The sequence below is a fragment of the Megascapheus bottae genome, chromosome 15 (genome assembly GCF_031878675.1).
Source record: "Megascapheus bottae isolate mThoBot1 chromosome 15, mThoBot2.hap1, whole genome shotgun sequence".
Classification (NCBI taxonomy): domain Eukaryota; kingdom Metazoa; phylum Chordata; class Mammalia; order Rodentia; family Geomyidae; genus Megascapheus; species Megascapheus bottae.
The window spans coordinates 30189839-30211625 of record NC_143523.1 but is presented as its reverse complement, the minus strand read 5'-3'; the positions used below and the strand labels follow the sequence as shown (position 1 = coordinate 30211625).

The 21787-nt window shown below is 38.9% G+C and overlaps 1 protein-coding gene across 1 annotated transcript; it reads left to right on the top strand.

Moving 5' to 3' along the window:
• Positions 1-9584: 9584 nt before the first annotated feature.
• Fas (Fas cell surface death receptor) lies at positions 9585-21394 on the top strand. Its single transcript, XM_090345527.1, has 9 exons — positions 9585-9599; positions 12244-12394; positions 13928-14065; positions 15303-15411; positions 17073-17134; positions 17274-17336; positions 18670-18740; positions 19707-19731; positions 20526-21394. The coding sequence occupies exons 1-9, from the start codon at positions 9585-9587 to the stop codon at positions 20843-20845; spliced, it is 954 nt and encodes a 317-aa protein (XP_090201653.1). The 3' UTR covers positions 20846-21394.
• The last annotated feature ends 393 nt before the right edge of the window (positions 21395-21787 follow it).

Sequence of the window (21787 nt, the reverse complement as noted above, 5' to 3'; positions counted from 1 at the left end):
CCCCCTCCACCTGTGGATTCCACCCTCCCCCGCACCCCCTTCCCCAGCCAAGCTTCCTCCGCACACCAGGGGCTTTTTCTTAGGTAGTGTCTGATATCTGTCTCCAAAGAGTAGCAACCCAGATGTTCAAAGGCGCCTCTGGGGACGGGGAAGTACTGAGGCTGGTGCGCTGGGGGTGGGCCCTGGCGAGGACACACCCGGAGGCCGCGGGCCGGCCAGAAGGTCACTTCTATTGGGTTTGGGAGTCACCAGGCCCATTCTCCTTGGTCACTGATCCCCAGCCATGCCCCGGATCTGAACTCTCCAACCTTTGGTGAGCCCTCTGCTACCCACGTGGGGCTTCTCTCCGCCTCGCCCGGGGGCGGGCGGGCGCGGTGGGCAGCGCGCGCGGGGCGCGCTTGGGGGTTGGGGTGGTGGCAGGGGATGAGTGTGTGTGAATCTGGGGGTGCTCCAGTCTAGCCCTGTCCCGCATAAGAGAGACTGAGTGGAGGGTGGGGGACTGATGAAACTTTTCTCTGTTTCCCTGTGTTCTGGAAGCCGGGGAACTCACTGTGCTTGGGGCTTAATGGCTCATGGGGAGCCCGCCCAGGACGGGCAGTGCCCGAGCTTTTGACTCACAGGAGGAACGGAGGCGTCCGTAGGGAGCAGGCCGAGCGTAGAATGGGGGACTGGGTAGCCTTGGGATTTCTGGAAGGGACTTGATGTGTGTGTGTGGGGGGGGGGTGGACTTTAGGACAGGCCCTAACTTACCTATCCAAAGATCCATGGACGTGTGCGCCCCGAAGCAGGTGCTGAGAGAAGCTATCTTGGCAAGTGACATGCTCATTTTCTGATGGTCTTCAGACTCAGGGGGTCAGCCTGCTCTCGGCAGTGGTTACTCCAGGGTCTTCAGAAGTCAGCATTCTATTTTTTGAGAAAGTCATCTTGGGTGATCTGATCGCCGACTTTGTTTACCTTCTTTTCCTGGCCACCAAGAAAATGAAACTATTTTGTTTTCCTTCAGGGAATTGCTGGCCTTAAGGCAGCAAATCACTCTCAGTGGGGTTTTTGGGTCTCTTGACTGATCCTCTGCGCACCCCACCCCCCTTTCGTTCACCCTCTCTTTACAAAGACTGCACGGTGGAGGAGAGGGAGAGATCTTATCACCAGCTCCCACCCAGAGCCTCTCTTGGAGAGTCCCTGGCTCAGAAATGCCAGTCAAGGTGGTTGGCTAATCAAAAGGACTGCTCCCCAAGAGGTTTGACTCTTGAGGATCAGCATAGATTGTTTCTTAGAGCTTCGACTGTGTCCTACGCTTAGGTGATGGGTGTGTTCTCCAAAGTCAGTTTTCATGGCAGCCTGTCAAGTGAAAGACATCCATCCTCCTCTTTTTCCTGTCGGTGCAGTGGGTTCAGCCAGCCTAAGCCATTCTAACTGGTCACACAGATAGCAAGTGGCAGAAGAAGGCTTGGCTTCTCATCTGATTCCAAGGCCCCTTGGCAGTTTACTGGTTACATCTGATTCCCAGAATAAATTTAAGGTTAGAAAGGAAAACTTGTAATATCTGGGATCTTTTTATGATAGAAGCGGGAAGGGGGGGTGTAGGAAGGGGAAGTCTCTCTGGTTCTTTCAGAACTAGCGTTCAGTGTTTAGATTCCTTGGGACATTAACGTTCACTAAAGGATGCCTTCCTAAAACACCAAGGAAACTGCGCTTCTAAAGAGATGCATAGACACATCTATTTGTGTACACAAAGAGAAATATTATACCTATTGATACTGCATGACCTAAGGAATGAAAACTTACTAATTACTGTCATAATTGTAGGTGACTAAAAATGGAAACATCAGACATAATCTTATCTCCTAGATAGACATGCTATTCTTTTGTAGTATATCTTCTACTTCCACTCATCTAACATGATTACATTTTATTTTATACAGAAGCTAGCTCACATCCACCACTTGCCCAATATCATGCTCCTATCTTTAAAGAAGTTTCCACATTGGGCAACCCCTAAGTGTCTCCAGGGAATGCTTGCTGGCTTTGTGCTCCATCAAATCCCTCCCATGTGTCCTTAATAGCAATTAATAAAATGAAAGGCTAGCATGAATGATATGAAATGTAGAAGCAAGTTTTAATTAGCTTGGAGATGATGGAGCAACAGCTTTATTTTCTCTTTTAATCTCTCTGATCTCTCGTACTATCTAGATACATCTCCTTTATATACTTCCTTTAGTCTCTTGGATCTAAGTTTTATTTTTGTTTTTGTTTTTCTCTTCGCTTTACTGAGTGGTGTTTTAAATAATATTCAAAAATAAGTTTTGAGAAAGAGTATCAATGTGAAGTAATGCACCCTCTATCTGGTGAATATAATGTAACGCTTCTATTAATTATTATCAAAATATATGAAAAAATAAGTTTTGAAATCCCCAAATGTTCACAGATTTCTAGAGGAGACAGCAATAATTAAATGTGTTTTACAATGTTATATCTGTGGGCATTTCTGAGATTTTTGTTTGCTGTGTCTTTGTTTTATGAAATTGTGAATTAACCTTGCAGCTTTTACTTGTACTTTTTTAGGGGAAATACAATTGATCACTAGGCAGGCAGTTTTTCTCACATTTCTTTGATCACTTGTTTCCAAAAGAATGGAGAAGTTGTTTGCAAAAGAAACCGGTGTATTTACAAGTAGTCATACAGAATACCTGGAATATAATAGTGAACAGTCACTATGTATAATTTAATCATTTTCCTCAATATGGCTCTAGAAACTTCAAGTGGTCTTTACTGTTTCATTCTTTTATTTTTGGTGTCACTCGGATTTGAACCCAGGACTTCCTTCTTTCTAGCAGGTGCTCTACCACTTGTGACATACCTTTAATTCTCTATTTTAGTTTTTCATAGACTTTACTCACATTACCAAGGATGGGAAATGTTTTATGTAGTAAAATGATAAAATGTAAATCAAAGCATTCACATTCTAGGAATGAAAACGCATGTTTGTAAATGATGTCAGGGTCATGAGGCAAATACTGAACTGATATTTGAGGCCCACCAGAGGCCTCCCTTACCAGTTACATAAGTAGAATGTCCTTTGCTGTTTGGGGCTGATATACAATTGGCACCCTGAGATGCCAATTTAAATTTTATTGAGAAAGTAAATTTCTTGTTTGGAACTTAGAGAGGGAGAAAAGCAGAAATACAAGTAAATAAGCTGGATTTTGGATACTGACTTTGAGAAAGTCTCTCTGGGACAGTGGACATGTAATTTAGTCCTACATACTTAGAATGGAAATAGTACAATTTCTCAGGATTCTCTCTTTAGAGAGAGGGATAGAGGATAGGGGATAATTCAAGGAGAGGCAGATTGCCATTGCACAATTGTCAGCTGGGGAGAAACTCCACATTTTGAGATGTTCAGAAATGTGAATAAGGAAATCCCCACTTAAAAACCACTGCTAGCCTGAGTACTTTTTGTGAATTATCTTGTGGCTGAAAAGTCCCTTGCTGAGCACATGTTTTGTAAGAATTGCCAACTATTTTTGATTAAAAAGTGGTAAGAGGGCATCTAAAAGAATTTAAGAACAAATCTACATGATCAAAAACAATTCAAAACCAAATTTAGGACACTAAATCAATCTAATCTCTTTTAAGTAGATAAATATAAAAAATGACTAGACTTTTTTTTCAAAATGAATATTGGGAAAATAATCACTCATTCTATATTTATTTTTATTCATTAATTTAGTTTTTTTTGTGTGTGGGTAGTGGGGCTTAGACTCTGGGCTTGGCTGCAGTCCCTGAGCTCAAGGCCACTGCCCTACCCTTGAGGCACAGTGCCACTTCTGATTTTCTAGTGGTTAATTAGAGATAAGGGTCTCACCATCTTTAGTGCCCAGGCTGGCTTTGAACCGCGATCCTCAGATTTCAGCCTCCTAAATAGCTAGAATTACAGGCGTGACTTAATGCATCCAGCTCTTTCTCTTTAATAAGAGCTGTTTTTTTAATTTATAGCCTTGCCTACACACACACACACACACACACACACACACACACACAATCACTGCTATTTGTGCTCTACTATTTGTCCTTTTTCATGTAGTACAAACCATTTATGTTGCTATGGAATTTTATTTATTTTTTAATGAATTTATTAACGTTGATTTTTACATCATATTTTAAATGACAAGTTTAACATACAAGTGTTCAAGGAGGGAATCTCTATTTACAATCACTGGGACTTAGTATTTAGAACTTAATCATAATTAAGCTAAGGGTTTGTATGTCATAGAAACATTAATTTATGAAATAAAACATTATGTTTATAGAGTCATAGGTTTTGGAATTTTATTTTTTAAAAAACTTTGTCATCAGGTTTATATATAGAGGGGTTACAGTTACATTCATATGATAGTGAGTACATTACTTCTCAAACATTGTTACCCCTTCCCATGTTTTTCTCCCACTTTACTTTCCCCTACCCTTGGAATTTTGATTTGATACATTTTATTCAATGAATTCTAATTTATTTATTTTATTGTGCTAATGCTGGAGCTTGAAATCAGGGCCTTGCACTCTTGCTTAGCTTTTTCTGCTCAGGTCTAGCACTCTGTCACCTAAGCCAAATTTTTACTTCCAGGACAATTTTTATTTACTACATTGTAGGGAGTCCATTTGCTAAACACGTTGAACTTACCAAAATTTTTATTTACTTTAATTTATAATTATTTATTTTTATATTTTATTATTATAAAATATTTCTTTTTTCATTTCTTATTAAAGAATTTATTAACATTGATTTTTATATTTTCAAATGACATATTTAACAAACATAAAACATTTCTTAAATGACTGCTGTCTATATTTGTACACACAGAAATACATACATAATTTTTTATGAAAGATTCATTTGTAAATACCTTAGGATGTAGTTTCTTATGCCTTTGGTTACATGTATATATTCTTAAAAGTAAGAAAGAAGCACTTAGTTACCTAATTAGTCTTTTTCTTTTTCTGGGAAACCCTTGCTTTAAACAGAAGGATAAAATATTTTTAGGTTTTTATATAATTAAACTTCCCTGTCAAACTAAATATCTCCAATTGAGTTCTCCAGTTATCTCCAAATAAATATCTCCAGTTCCAAAACAGGAGTCATTCAATCTTCTTGTCTACTTTCATTTTTTTTTAATGACATGGTGGATAGTTGGAAAGAAGGTGGCATTTATAAGACAATCTTCTCTTCAATCACAACTCCCTTCTTAATTTGAACTGATTGCATAAACATGTCACCTCCCCCACATCTACTGACCTTACGGAAAAAAAAAAAAATCGGACAATTGGCCTACGTGAGGATGATGGTGAATTCAGTACGCTTTATATTTTGCATAAATCCAGACTTGTAAATTAGAAAAGCTGATTGCAAGTTTGATTAATATATGTCTACAGCCCAACCTTATAGATAAGCTTACAGTAGGCCATGATAAGCCATGGACTAGGGTGAACCAGCAAAATTACAATAAACTTAGTGTAAGAGTAATTAACAGGGCTGGGAGTTTGGCCTAGTGGTACAATGCTTGCCTAACATGCACGAAGACCCGGGTTTGATTCTTTGATATCACATACATAGGAAAAAAAAAAGCCAGAAGTGGGGCTGTGTCTCAAGTGGTAGAGCTCTAGTCTTGAGCAAGTCCAAGGACAGTGCTCAGGCCCTGAGTTCAAGCCCCATGACTGGCAAAGAAAAGATTAACAACATGCGGTTCTGTTCTTTGCTGTATTCAGGCATCATTACATATTTCCTCATCTCTATACTGTTGTGATACCATAAAAATGTGAAAAATATAAGAGAGACGCCAACATTTTTGTTTTCTGAAGGCTGAGATCTTGAGCAATCAGAGCATAAAGAGAATGAATGAGTTCGGCACATGAGTTTAAGGCTCTACCTTCTTGCAGGTTTTAGTGTTGATGTTTTGCTACTCCGAAAGAATGTTTATAAACTTTTTTCATGTGAATACTTTTAAGAAGTGAGGCCTGATTTTAAAACCAGGGCCTATTTAAAGGCAATTGTCATATGATTTCTCTTCCACGTGAAATCTAAACAAGTTGAACTCTGAGATCTAGAGAATTGCATAGTGTTTGCCAGGTGGTTATCCTGAGATAATCCTGAGAGAAAATGTAGAGAGGTAGGTCAAGTGATTCCAGATTCCACTTAGACGAGATGAATGTAGCCCAGAGGTCTATTGGACAACATGCTGTGTGAATGTGTAAGTGTGAAAATCACTCAGATTTTAAGCACCAGGAATAGTGATAAGCATGTGAGATTATACAGAAATTAATTAGCATGATCTCAAAGTATGCATGTAATTGAATGCACCATGTTATGAGCCATAAATACATGCAATTTTTTAACATTATTTTTTAAAAAAGCCCCACTTTGCCCCATTACTATTTTTTGTTTCGTCCACATAATGTTGACATATATCAAACTAAGTGTTACAGTTCGAATACAGTATGTCACCCACATGCTAGCCAAGTTTAAAACCTTGGCCCCTAGCTAATGATGCTATTTTGATAGCTTCTGGAAAGTTGGGGGACGGGGAGGTGAGTTGCTGGGATCCAGTCTTTTAATTTAGGGCTTTCTACGCAGTAGGCAAGCAGTCTATCAGTGAGTTACATCTTCAGCCTTGAGGCTATCAACAAACAGTTTTAAGAAATACATCTCCTTCTTTTCACCAGATTAAATGCAATAATTTAGATATTTAAGATCCTTCCAAATTCTAGATAAGCTGCTACCATAGCTTACTACATTGCTATCCAGATTTTTAACCTATTGAGAAAAGAATTACAGAAACTGATCGCGTAGATTTGTTTCAAACAAATGAAGCAGAGCAACACAATGAACTGGTATAAATCTGTAGGCTTAACCCAATCTTGCTACAACTTAGTGAACCTTTTAATTTGTATGCTACAGTGAGGTCATGTTCACTGTAGAGAAAACAATTGAGTTGAGCAAAACCAAGGAAAAAGTCACTGTTAGTCTTCACAACTTTCATTAAACTCTTAAAATTCTGGTGTGCTCTTCGTGTGGTGGTGGGTGGTGGGTGGAAATAAGTAGGAGGAGGGTGAGAAAGAGAGTGATGGTGTGAGAATGCACGAAAATGAACGAAACCTTGTTAAAGATGTTTAGACAAGGAGGGGGGAAGCAGTAGTAAGCAAGACTTTAATCAACGTTGCATTATATTAATGCATGGCAGTATCACAATTTTTTGATGTTAAAGAATAACTTCTTGTTGATATATTTCCCTTTCTCTTTCATTCACCTTTCTTTTCTTCCTTTCTTCTCTTTCTTTTGTTTTCCTTTCTTTTTAAAGTAGAATCTCTCTTTTTTGCCAATTCCCAGGACTTCGCAATCCTCCTGCCTCAGTATCCCAGGATCTAGGATTGCAGACATGAACAAACATGCACATGGCCATCAAAGAAATAAAGATTCTTTATTTCCTTTCCTGCCATTAAAAAAATCTGGATACTTTTTAATGTTGAATGGTTTAGATCACTACTGTACTCCTTTTTGTTTCCTGAAGTAGCTGAGCACTGTAGTCTGGCTGGAGCAACAGTGGCCTTGTGGCCTTCAGATAGAAATAAAACACTCTTCCAGGTAGGCTGTACACACTTGCAATTCCAATGCTTTTGAGGGTGAAACAGGAGGATTGTGAGTTTGAGGCATCCTGGGTTACATGCATCTACTCATATCTCAAAAAAAATAGGTAGCAAAACATTCTTCATTATGAAAAAATATTGCTGCTATTTCCCTGTGTCACCCCAAACAATGTATAGTCTATCTGGTGTCTACTCTCAGTGCTGAAAAAAATGTCCCTCTCTGTGACAGGCATCTGTTCACTTATTCTTGCAATTCAGAAGGCTGACACTTTTCACTAACCCCAAACTTTTTTTTTTATGTGTGTTTCTTTTTTTTTCATTTTTTATTGTAATTAATACAAGGGTTATATGATATTTGCCAGACAGAAGGTGCATTAATTCACATACATTGATACCCTTTCACATGTCTTGGTACCTTTTACCCTCCCCCCCCCGTCTTGGTTTTCCCCCCTTCCCTATCAAATTTCAAATAATCAAATACAAATAAATTCAATATATCAGATAACAGAGTGAGGTACTGTAACAATATGAGATACCCAAGGGACAGCAAAGGAGATGAGAGATAACAGTACATTAAGGATAACAATCATTCGTTATATGGCTTTTGTTTCAGTATCCTGGAGGTCCTTTCAATTAGCCTCATGCTATATGGCCTTATGTATCTAGGTTTTGCTCTATTGCAGATCTCTGCTAGGAGAGCCCAAGGTTTCTACTGATGATGACAAATGAGGGAAACCATTGAGCCTAAGTTCCCTTGAGTCTGGCTTACTTTACTTAATATGATTTTTTCTAAGTCTTTCCATTTCCTTACAAATGGGGCGATGTCATTCTTTCTGACAGCAGCATAGAATTCCATTGTGTACAAATACCACAACTTGTTGATCCACTCATCAACTGAGGGACATCTAGGTTGGTTCCATATCTTTGCTATGGTGAATAATGCTGCCCAAACTTTTTTTTTAAAGATCTTTTCCTGCTTGTTTTTGACTTCAACAATAACAAAACCAAAGATGGTTTGTTGCTGTTTGTTTTAATTTGTTTTTTGGTTAGCTTCCTTTTCCAGCCCTACCTCCTTCTCAGGGCCAATTGCTTTACTGATTCATCCTTAACACTTACCCTTAAAGATTGAAAGTTCGCACTCTGCTTCTAACCTTTGCAACCGCTGGCCACTCCTAGCCAGGTGACATGCACGAGGGGGTGGCCCTCTTCCCACTCTGACTATTCCTACATCATTTTTTTCCCCCTCAATACCTGAGTGGCTCAGCAATTCTTCCTCTGATGCAGCAGTGACTGCATTATCCAGGGGTTTTCTGTGTCTCCTTCATTCATGCTTCTGTGAGGTTTTGTTACAGATAGTTCCACTTACTATGTGTATGTTAACCAGATCTCTGACTCTGCTAGACACTGTACTCATGCTCATGGCAGTTCCCAGAACCTCAGGTTTCCTGCTGGAGGAAGGGGATGCAAACAGATTCTTCCTAAGTGCTCTTGCTGCCTGGGCCTAAGAAATATCACCTTCCCTGTCACCATTGGTCAGCTGAGGGGAGAGGGTTCCTTATCTTGCTTTCCTAGACCAAATGGCTTAAAGCCATTCACAGAGTAATCCTTCCAAAATCCTCCTTTGCCCCCAACATCAAATACTTCTTTATTTTTATTTTTGCCAGTCATAGGGTTTGAACTTAGGGCCTGGGTGCTGTCCCTAAGCTTTTATGTTAAAGGCTAGCGCTCTAACCACTTTGAGCCGTAGCATCACTTCCAGTTTTCTGGTGGCTAATTGGAGATAAGTCTCGCAAACATTGAACCAGGATCCTTAGATCTCAGCCTCCCGAGTAGCTGGACTTACAGGTGTGCGTCACCAGCACCTAGCCTGAAGATTATTTATGTAATTACAGCGCCACACTGGCTTCTTGCCAACAATTGTCTGAAAACAAATGGGGTTGTTTGTATAAATGGATGAAGAACAAGTAATTAGGAAATGTTCTTACAAACAAGTAACAGAACTAGCATCTGGACAGGAAGCACTAACATGAGTCATTTGTGAGCTGGTCCCAATCTTGGCCTTTTAGGTGAGTAATTTCTCACACACTGTGCTCTTCTTTAACTATAAAAAGAGCAACAATAACTTCTCATGCTTGTAGCATAACTTACATTCTGCAAATGTGAATGAATGCAAGCATGTAGAAAGTACTGCTTGCTTTGCATCACAAATCAATCATAACATGCTCTTCAGATCAAACTTTTAAAAACTCAATATAAATATCTAATGTGAAACCGAAAATATTTCCAGAAAACCAACTCTTTAAAGTAATTATGATTAAGTGTGAAATGACGTTGGGGTTAATATCTCTGTAGGTATTTAATGTCTTTACACTGATTTCTATTATGGGCTTTTCCATTCCTCTAATTCTGATTAGATTTTGGATAATGGACTTTAATTTCCAATATTTAGAAATAAAACTTCAAAGCTAAAAATGGGAAGTAAGAAGCCCATTTCTTTTAAAGGGCTAAGGTTGGATCGATGTATGTTTCAGAAATGGCAGTAGTAGTTCTCTAGACTTGTCAAATGGACTAGCCCAATTCCTTTGCATACAACTTCTTTGAATTTAAGTCTGTGCCAGTTTCATGTTTCTAGTGAGAAACTAGAATTGAAGGAAAGTTCGACCCATTATTAACTTTATTCTTCACAGCAATAAAGGTGCATCACAATAGAAAGGAATTGCTGTTATTCAGTATTGTGGCTTAGATTCAAGTTTGATTAATTGTTGTGAATAAGATTTACTGATATTCTTCACCCATTGCTTTGAGTGTTTCGATGTGCTAGTGATGTCTGAGATTCACAACAACTTAATTGACTTCTTTTAAACTATTCAACAGAATTAGGAGCCTTCCACATTTGAATGACTTTTATTTGAAAGCCTCTCCTATCTTAGCAACTGTTTCTTTGGAATACTTGAAAATTGCCCAATTATTATTATTAATGAGGTATCCAGTCTCTGATCTGGCAGGGGTCTACTATTCCCAGGATAACAGAATGATATTTTATTGTTGAAAGCAAGAAATCGGAACTGACTTCCTGAAAAGAAAAACTGACATTAATAATAAATATATTTTTGAGAGCCATATGTGTAGATATCTTGGAAAAGTATCATACAATGTGTTTTTGTTTTGTTTTGTTTCATTTTTTGCCAGTACTGGGGATTGACTTCAGATTCTGAGCATTGTTCCTGAGCTTCTTTTTGCTCAAGGCTGGCACTCTGCCACTTGAGCCATAGTGCCACTACTGGCTTTTCTTGTTTATGTGGTACTGAGGTATTGAACCGAGGGCTCCATGCATGCTAGGCAAAAGCACTCTACCATTAAGCCACATTTCCAGCCTGTTCCTTTAAAACAGTAAACGTTATAGACTGGATCTGTTCATGGTAAATCACATTCCTGACATATATTAAGCCCTGAATTCAATCCTCAATACCAAGACAAGCAAATAAACAAAAAAACCCACCACCAACAACAACAAAAACCACAAGCAAATACAAAGTTTGACATATCTCCACATTACTAATGCTTTACATACTGCGAATCAGCTTTTGGAAACTTAACATCCATTTTCCATTTAAGTAAGTGTACCTATCTTGATATGATTAGAATTTAGCTTTGCAAATCTTTGTTGGATTGAATTGGCAGTGACATGTTAGTGAAGTCACATATGTAGGCACAGTTCTTCCCGTGGTTCCTTGCGTAGAATTGCCCAAACATTGAACCTAACATAGAAGGTATTCAATATTAAATTCACCCATCTTCCAGTACAGAAGAAAGGATTCTATAATAGGAAATATACTCAAGTCTCAGCCTTATCTTTTGCCATATCCTTGGGTATTAGTGAAGAGTTTACTCAAAACAGTTGATAGTGTAGTTACGTATTAAAAGGAAAGGCATACTATATGCTAAGTATAGATTTGATGGAATTTACCATGTTTTAAAAAACTCTCATGACAACAGTTTAAGACAGAAAACATTCTTCTCATTTGACAGTTCAGGAAATAGAGTCTGGGAGGTTATGCCACACCCCCAGAGAATCACCATGTTGCTTAGCAGCACTGAGATTTCAAACCATAGCTGTTTTGAAGTTTTTTTTCTTGTACTTGACTATGCTGGCCCTCATGGAAACTTTATGATGTTATTAAATGTCATCATGGGATTAGTTAGCCCCAACTTAATGTATTTCAGCGACTCTACGAGGGATTTAAATGCATCAATTCATTTAATGAGCACCACAGACCCATGTGTACAGCAGAAAGCTAAGACATGAGGAATCATATAACTTTGCCCACAGACATGGGGGATTAAGTGATAGCAGCTCCCCTCACCCTTTTGGAGAGCTCTGGCTCCTGGTATGCATGTTGGATGCCTAGTGTGACCTAGGGAACCCATGGTCACAGCTGGAGTGGGGTCTGTTTGATTTTTTTCTTGGTCATTAGACAGAGTGAGCCTGTCTACAGACTTTGTTTTTGCACAGCTGAACCATTCAAACATGTGGGGTAGGTGACACGGGTTTCACAAATACCTTGGTTCAGAAATCAATAAAGTTCTGTTCATGCTTTGCTTCTGTAGGTGCTTGCCTTTATTGTTGGATCCTTGTCAAGCATTACTGCACAAGGGATTGATACCAAATCTGAACCGAAGACACCTGCTACTACTAGGACTCAATGCCCAGAAGGCCAACAACTTGGGAACCAGTCCTGTGGTCTTCCATGTCAACCTGGTAAGATACACAAAACATCTGAAGATCAGAACGAAAGAATCACTGGGGATGGCAGAGGGTAATCATGAATTCCATATATTTTTTTTTATCTCTTTTGGTTCTTCTATACTATATAATACTACCCTGAGGGGGGAAAAACCTTTGAAATGAGAGGTTTGTCTATTCTATTTCTCTGGAACAAAGGAATTCTCTGAATATTAAAGCTTATCATCTCAAAACTGACTACCATATGTAATGTTAACAATAGAGCTTGTATAACAAAGATCTTCCATTCATAAAGGATATGTCTCCATACTTCCCTTCAATCAGATCTCTAGCAAAACCTTTTTTTCTATCACTGACACCTGAAAATATATTTGCATTTTTGTAAATGAAAAACCAGATGGACTGGAAAAGCATCTCCCAACAGATTTTTCGGTTTGTGTTTGGAAATATAAACTGATTCCACATCTGGAATCCTCTCCTAAGCACCCCCTTCTAAACAAATGGAGGATGGTATGTCCTTAGAACTCTGATAAATACTTGTCAGCCTGGTGCTATTTTGCTATTGAACACAAACTGTGTTTCTAGAGGTGTGATGGCAAAACTGTTGATATTAAATATATCTTAAAAAATAAAAGTTGGGGCTGGAAGTGTGGCCTAGTGGTAGAGTGCTCGCCTAGCATGCACAAAGCCCTGGGTTTGATTCTCCAGTACTACATACACAAGAAAAAGCCATAAGTGGTGTTATGGCTCAAGTGGTAGAGCTCTAGCCTTGAGAAAGCTCAAGGACAGAGCCCGGGCCCTGAGTTCAAGCCCCAGGACTGGCAGAAAATAAAATAAAATAGAAGTTGTACTGGGCACCAGTGGCTCACACTTGCACTTCTAGAGGCTCAAAAATCAGAGGACCCCACTTAAGGCCAGCGCAGGCAGAAAAGTCCATGCCATTCTCACTTTTTTTTTTGCCAGTCCTGGGCTTTGGCTCAGGATCTGAGCTTTCTTAAGGCTAGAGCTCTACCACTTGAGCCACAGCACCACTTCTGACTTTTTTTCCATGAAGGTGGTGCCAAGGAATCGAACCTGGGTCTTAGTGCATGCTAGGCAAGCACTCTACCACTAGGCCAAACTCCTGGCCCACCCTTCTCACTTTTAACTGATCACCAAAAGCCAGGAGTGGACATGTGTTTCAAGTGATATACTTCTGGCTTTGAGCAATAAAAACTAAGAGATAGTGCCCAAGACCTGAGTTCAAGCCCCAGTACCAGGAAGAAAAGAAGTTATAGTTAAGCAGCCAAGACTCATATCTGTAATCCTAGCTACTCAGGACTCCAGCTAGGGCAGAAAAGTACAAGAGACTCTCTTTTTAATTAACTAGGAAAAAATACCACATAGAAGTCATGACAAAAGTGGTGGAGCTCCAGTCATAAGTGAAAAATCCAAGTAAGCATGTTTAAAAAACAACAATCAGAATTTTAATGGCTGTTCTTATATGTTTCCTGTGCTTCAAAGATCTACCTTTTCCTTTCCTTTTCTTTTTTTTCCCCCTTTGGATAGGCACCCGAAAATGTGCTGACTGTTCAAACAATGGGGTGGAGCCAGTCTGTAAACCCTGCCAAGAAGGAAAGGAATACACAGACAAGGAACATTACTCTACAAAGTGCAGAAGATGTGGGTCTTGCGATGGAGAACACGGTAAGTGCCTTAGAAAAGTGATCAAAAGTGACTCATCCTGGCCCTTCAAGTAGAATCACTTACAATGGAATTTAAGATGGAGAACTTCTCAGGTGTTACGTTGGCATACAGGAATGAGCCGGCTAGGACTGGCTGGGTAATACAGGGCTAGGCTCTGTGCTAATAATCAATTTTGTGGGTCAAGTCTCAGCAATTCTCGTATATGAAAGCTACTAACTTAATATCAACCTTATACATAGGTAAATGACTTCATTAAGAACAACCATATGAATATTATAATCAACTCCTATCAAAAACCACAAAATCGGATTTTTCCCTACCTTGATTTATGCTTGTAGGATAGTTTTTGTTCACAGCCAGATAGAGAAACCCAAGATATGACAGGATGTGCTCTTATCTTTGAGGTTCTAATTCATCTTCATCATTCTGCTAAGGAATATGAATTTTTATGGATATTTCAATCTATTCTGAGGATCCAGATTGAAACATGAAAAGTATTCCCACTTTTGTAAAGCATCATTAAAACTCTGGACCTCAAAAGCTTTGCTTGGCCCTATTTAGGCTTCAAAACAATGTTTCTTTTATTTATTTATTTTGGTCTGTCCTGGGACTTGAACTTGGGACCTAGAGTACTGCCCCTGAGCTCTTTTTGCTCAAGGTTAGCACTCTACCACTTTGAGCCACAGCAGTACTTCTGGTTTTCTGGTGGTTAATTGGAGATAAGAGTCTCACAGGTTTTTTTCTGTTTGGGCTGGCTTCCAACCATGATACTTGGATGTCAGTCTTCCTGGTAGCTAGGATTACAGGCATGTGCCACCTGCACCCTGCCAACAGCAGTGTTACTAAACATGTCTGTGAATTGGAGTAGCCTGGGGTACTGTTACAAGCACTAATAATTAGATCTCCACTCTGAGCAATTAAATCAGCATCTTTAAGACTCTTTGGAGGCCTTAGCATTGGTCTTATTAAAGCTGACATGCTCTAGCTGGTGATTTGTGTGCCACACCTTTGAGTAGCAAGGCTCTAGAATACAGGAACAGAGGAACCATGGAAGCACTGGCCCGGTGGCCAGTGTCAGTTTCAAGACTGCCTATCCATTGAAGACTCTACTCAATGACTATTGGGTATTTCAACATGATAATAAGATTTCAAAATTCCATGCAACCCTTGACCATGGTTTTATAGTTTATTTATTACTAGCTGCTATGTGGATTAATTTGCACATTGGTTTTTGTAGGCTTAGAAGTAGAAACAAACTGTAATCTGACCCAGGATATCAAGTGCAGATGCAAACCAAACTTTTATTGTAACGCATCTGTATGTGATCACTGCGACCCCTGCGCCACGTAAGTTTTGCCTTTTCATACCTCCTCCAAGCAGCTAGATATTCAAAAAAATCATTGATCACAGACCATCATTAATGCTGATCATTATTCACATTGATCTTTATTGACACTGATCAATTAATTGTGCATTTGACACTGGCTGCTCAAACAGGAACGTGGAACAGCAGGAATGTAAGATATATTCCTGTCATCCAGGTCTTTGTTCTAGAGTCAAGTGCAACCAAGAAAGAGTTATTTATTGCATGTGGATACTGTGTGGCAAACATAGGAAGAAATGAATGGCCGTGATGTTCTAACTCATCCAAGACAACTTCTCAACCCTGCCTGAAAAAACAAATTGAACACATGACACGTGGCTTTAGTGTTGAATAGGAAAAGAAATAGCGTTAACAGCTACACTTAGATGAAGAGCATTTTTCAGGCAGGGAATAGTAGTTGCGAAGAGCTAGCATGAATTAGATATTTCGTGCATCCTATGTGTGATTAAGTGACCTGCCCACACCTAGCCCAATTGCTCAAGAGAAACATGTGATACTCAATTGTGTTTTCTATCTTTGGGAGAAAACTAGGCTCTATAACATGAAAGGCAGGGGCCTTATTTATCTAGCCCTGCTTGCTTCTAAGTCTTTGCTACCCTCCATCCAGGTACTCTGTTTTCCAGAGTGTCCTCTGTCATTTCCATAGAGATAAGATAGGGTAATATGTGTTGTCAAAGTGTTTGTGGTGGGGTATTGGGTACAGCTCATGCTTACTTAACATGTACATTGGGAGTTTGGCCTGGTGCTTGCCTAGCAAGCACAAGGACGTAGGTTTGATTCCTTGGTACCGCATACATAGAAAAGAACTGAAAGTGGTGCTGTGGCGCAAGTGTTAGAGGTCTAGACTTAAGAAAGCCTAAGGACAGTGCTTAGGCCCTGGGCTCCAACCCCGGGACTAGCAAAACAAAAATAACAACAACAAAGCCAAAAAACAGTATGCATAAGGTTTGGGGTTTGTGTCTTTAACACTGCAAAATAATGTTTGTTTGTTTGTTTATTGGTGGGTCATAGAGCTTAAACTCTGGGCCTGGGCACTGTCTCTGAGCTTTTCAGCTCAAGGCTACTGCCCTACCCCTTGAGACACAGCACTACTTCTGGTTTTCTAGTGATTAAGATAAAAGCCTCATGGACTTTGGTGCCCTGGCTGGGTTTTGATCCTTGATGGTCAGATCTTAGCCTCCTGAGTAGCTAAGATTAGAGACCTGAGCCACTGGCACCCAGCCCTTTAATGTCTTAGTTTTACAACTAAACTTCTGTAAGAGCACCAGGAGTTTCATCTAGTGGTAGAGTGCTTGTGTAGTATGCGTAAAGATCCGGGTTCGATTCCTTGGTACAACATACATAGAAAAAGTCGAAAGTTGGTGCTGTGGCTCAAGTGGTAGAGCTCTAGCCTTGCGAAAGCCCAAGGACAGTGACTTCTCTACGAAACTCTTTCATTAAAGTACCCAAGTTATGATATTAACTTGTGCCAGTTTTAGATGCTAACCTACAAATGTTTGAAGGAAAATGTTTGCCAGAAACGCAAAGATGAATAAAGTGGTCCCTTTATAATGTTAATGTTAATGACAGAGAAATCTGTCCAGGCTTTCTGAATTTCTTCTATCACTTCTTCTTTCTTTACAGGTGTGAACATGGAATCATCGAGAAGTGCACACCAACTAGCAATACCAAATGCAAAATAGAAAGTAATCATCTATCTTAATGATTGTATTCCCCTACTTCCCATCCCGTCATAAAATAGCTATAAAGGCTCATTGCTTTTGATGATTTGAAAGTGCTTATTCTTTAAAACAAATTCCTTATTTTCTTATGACATCTTCTAAGTGTTGGTTTCTAGATCCAGATTGCAGTGGCTGTGGAGCCTCCTCTTGATTCCGATAATTGGGGGTGAGTTCCTAGATTGTTCACACTCTAACCTGAATACGATTGAAGTACTAAATTGGGAAGCGTGAACATAGAATAATGAAACTTGGTAAAATCGCTTGGCAAGGGGGTACGAACAAATAATAGAAAGGTGAATATAATCAACGTACATTATGTACCCATATAAATATATTATAAGGAACCCCCTCTGTTCAACTAATATATACAAACTTGAAAGACACGACTGGAAAGTAGCCACTCACAAAGATGTTGTAGTATTCATCGCTGACCATTGAATGCACTCCTTAGGGCTGATAAGAATAGATGAAATGGAAGGGGTATCGGTGTTTATGAAGTAATGCACCTTCTATCTGGCGAATATAATGTAACCCTTCTAATAATTACCAAAAATTAAATTAAAAAAAAGAATAGATGAAGTGTTCTGTTCCTTTTTTCTGAACTGGTATCCCCAGTGTGTTTGTGAGTAGACACAGTCTCCTGTCTGCAGTGGCAGCGTGGCCAATAGCTAGAAGTAACCCTTTACTATCCTGTGATCCTGCCCCTGGATTAGGAGAGCATAAAAAGCTGAGGCCTTTCCGGAATGGCAAAATTATACTTCTGTTATTCCTTCTCCTGAACTGCAACCATGATGGCAACACATTCTATGTAAGCATTACTTACAAAAGCCATCAGATGAGCCCAGACGGGGTACAATCATAGTGATATTGGATAAAATGTCCTTAATCATTCATAAAATACAGAGTGATACCAACTCTCAGAGACTTAGAATCTATTCATTTCTTCCCCTTTCTTTTGCAACAAGTCACTCTTCCATTCAGGTGAATACCAGGTTGCCTTGAGTGTTAGAGCTGGTTTAAGTACAAATGTGTACACGATGTTTAAACAGTGAATGTACTCAGAATCCTGTAGATTCCTTTCTTGCATCTCCCACTGGCTTCCATTCCTACTCTCATTGAGTGTGTATACTTGAGTTATTTGTGAGCGTGTACACTTGAACTTCTAGACATTCAATGCTATCTCCAGCCATGTTCTGTGGCTTTGGTTCCCTGCCACAATCATGACACTCACCCTGCTAGAGATGAAGTGTTGGTGTCCTCCCATGAAATCAGAGCCAGTTTCATGCTAAGCCAGCCTGTGGCAATTAAAATGTGACTTAATTAAAATGTGGTCTGCCTCTAGAGCACAGGTGGTGTGTGACTAGCTTAGTCCAGTTTCCTGCTGTGTTGGGACATTGTTTCATTGCATTTCTCCTCTTTCCTTAGTATACTTGTCTTAGTGTAAAGGACTGTTCAAATGCTTCCTTCCAGATCTGATGGAAACTTCTTTTGTCTTTTAGGAGTGATACTATGGGTGTATTGGAGGCACCGAGGACGTCGGGGACATCCTGAGCATAAGGCCTCAAACGATGTAGGTGTTGAACTATCTAGCAGCATGTTTGAGAAGGCAAACAAAAGTAGTAACTCACTTCTTTATTGTGTTTCTTTCTCTCTTACCTTTAATTTTGTTACTTCCTTTTACACACTTAGACTTCCTTTGTGGCCTTACATGGGTTAGTGCAGTATCAAAAATGAATTCAGATCTGGTTAGCTAATTTGTCAAGTAAGCTTCTACACAAACACTGTAAAAAGCAAGCAAGGAGGAAAAAGGGTTGTGATAAAGATCGTGTTTCATCCTGGTGGTAGCCTCACAAGGAGGCTTTACCAAAGCATGGATTCTGTATCAAACCCCGGGCTCTAATACAGGGGTTGAGATCACTGTGAGAATCCATTATCACAGTACAGCTTCTACTGAGTACCAGGCATCTCACCCCTACCCCACGAACAACACTCTCTAGCTAACTTTTGAGTTAATCTTTGGTGTTCTAATATTGTGAAAGGAATTTTAATAAAATCATGCACCAAAGAGAAGAATCAGTTCCATTTGGATACTTTTCTTATCCAGGATATCTGCAACTAAAGAATGTATTGTTTCTGATACCAGACAATTATTAGAATTCTTTTCAAGAAATTTCAACTTGAGCCATTTTCTTGTGTCAGTAATAATTACAGTGAAGAAAATTTTTGTATTATTTCTTTTACTGTTTATTTTAATATGTCTGTATGAATAGTAACTCAGACTATTCAATAAATTCCTAGGTTTTTTGTCTTTAGAAAGGAAAAAATGATTTCACTATTGCTTAGTTCATGGCAAGGGGGGAACTTTTCAGATTCAAAATTCAAATAATTGGAAAAACCCTTGGTAATCACTTAGTGTCTAATTTTAATATATCCAGCAGCCGGTTATATTTCCTTCATAGTTAAAGAAGAATTGGATGATAAAATAAATGTGTTTTTGTTTATCTCTCTTCTTGCCTTTATCTATTTTTTTTCCCAGGAAACAATGCCACTTAATTACTTAGGTAAGGCTTTTTATTATTTTATTTCATCCCAGGCTTCCTTTACAGGACTAAATCAATTTCATAATAAAATAACAATACTTATTTCAGTGATATATTGAAGGCTTTGTTATTCCTTGAGTTTATAGTTTTTTTTCGACTTATTGTCAAAAGATTACTAGTTTGTTTAAATTTTAGTTGAAAATAAATCACATAGCAATAGGACAGTATAATCTGAAGCCTAAGAAAATCTTCCTTCATCCTCAGACATTTTTATAGAACTCCTGCCCCAGATGCAGTTGGAAATGGATCTGTGGATACCAGTTTAATTGGTGTACCCAATAGAAATGAAACTGAATTACAGCCTCAGTTGTTATGACTATATTAATGTATCTAACTCTAGAGCAACACACATGCTCTACTTGGTTCTGTCCTTTGTCCTGTGATTGAGAGATACAATGATCATAAACTTTTTACCTGTTCTTGTAAGCATGTGCATCATTAGCCATTATGTCTATAAGGAACATTAGAGGTGATTAAAAAAAAACCTTCTATAAAAATAGTGAGATAGGAAAATACAGAGATGTTACCTCTGATGCTCAGACCAGACAACAAAATCCTCAGGATTTAGAATTGCAACTCCAGACTATTTTGGTTTTATGTGTGTTTATTTCCCTTCTTCCCTCTTACAAGGGGTGTTTAAATCTCTAAGGCTTACCTCATTGTTAAATATAATAAGGGAAACATATACCTGGTTTTGGGTAATGGGAATATTTTTTGGAAAAACAAAACTTCAGAGCTTGCTTTCTCTTTTTCAGATGTGGACTTAAGTAAATACATCACTGACATTGCTGAACAAATGACAATAAATCAAGTAAAAGATTTTGTCCGGAAAAACAATGTCAATGAAGCCAAAATAGATGAGATTAAGAATAACCATCTCCAAGACACAGCTGAGCAGAAAGTCCAGCTGCTACGTCACTGGTATCAAAGCCACGGGAAGAAGGGTGCCTTTAACACTTTAATCGAAAGTCTCAGGAAAGCCAATCTTTGTGCTCTTGAAGAGAAAATTCAGGACATGATCCGGAAGGATATTGAAAATTCAACTTCAAACTTTAGACATGAACACAAAGTTTGACCAAGTATGGCCTAGAGGGTTAACAGACTCAATGTTTTGATGATGTACAATCAAGAAATAGAAATGATAGTGAGAAAAAAAGTTTTATTTGCAGAAGGCAGTGGATATGACTAAGGCAATTGCTGGACTTTTTTGTGATACATTTTATTTTTTCTCTTGTAGTTTTGGAGAGATATTATATTTATTTATGTTGAAGATCAATCTCACAATTCTGCCTTCATGAGTATTTTAAAACCAAACTGGAAATGTAGATGTCATGAAAAATAAATACAGTGCCATGTCAAGTTTCCCAAAAGAAGTATAAACAGGGAGAAAAAAGGTTGGTGTTATGCTCTGGTATCTAGCATGATTCTGCAAGCCTCAATATCATTGGTGACCTTTTGTTACAATATCAAAGTAAATAGAAAGACTACTTTACCTCTCTCCTCCTTCGTGTTTACTAACATGAGAGGAGAATAGTCAAGGAAAGCTGCAGGATTCTTGAATATGGAATTTAATAAGGTTCTATTTCGAAGATCTTGCATAGATCATTGATGGTTTATTGAAGAATAAAGGACTATTAAATGGTCACATGCAAAAGTCTGACTTCCTTGCATCGTGCTTTTTTCATTCTTTCTCGGTGATGGTGACATAGGTGTAAATCAAAAACAATCAGTATGAAATATGTCGTCACTGCCTACATAAACAACACTGAAAACAAGAAAGCTTTCTTTCCTACGCAGCATCCTATCTCCATTGTTCACCTCCCCCTGCACCACATGGAATAATGTTTAAAGTACAAGAACATTAGGATAGTCTTCTCAACCTGGATCCAAAGCTTTCCTCCTCGGTCTACTTTCAGCCAGCTTATCTAATTTAAAAGTCTCCCAACAAATCTAAGAGATGAATTTTTCAGTTAGAAATGAGATTGGTGAATGCCTTTCCTCTCCACATTTGCCTAGA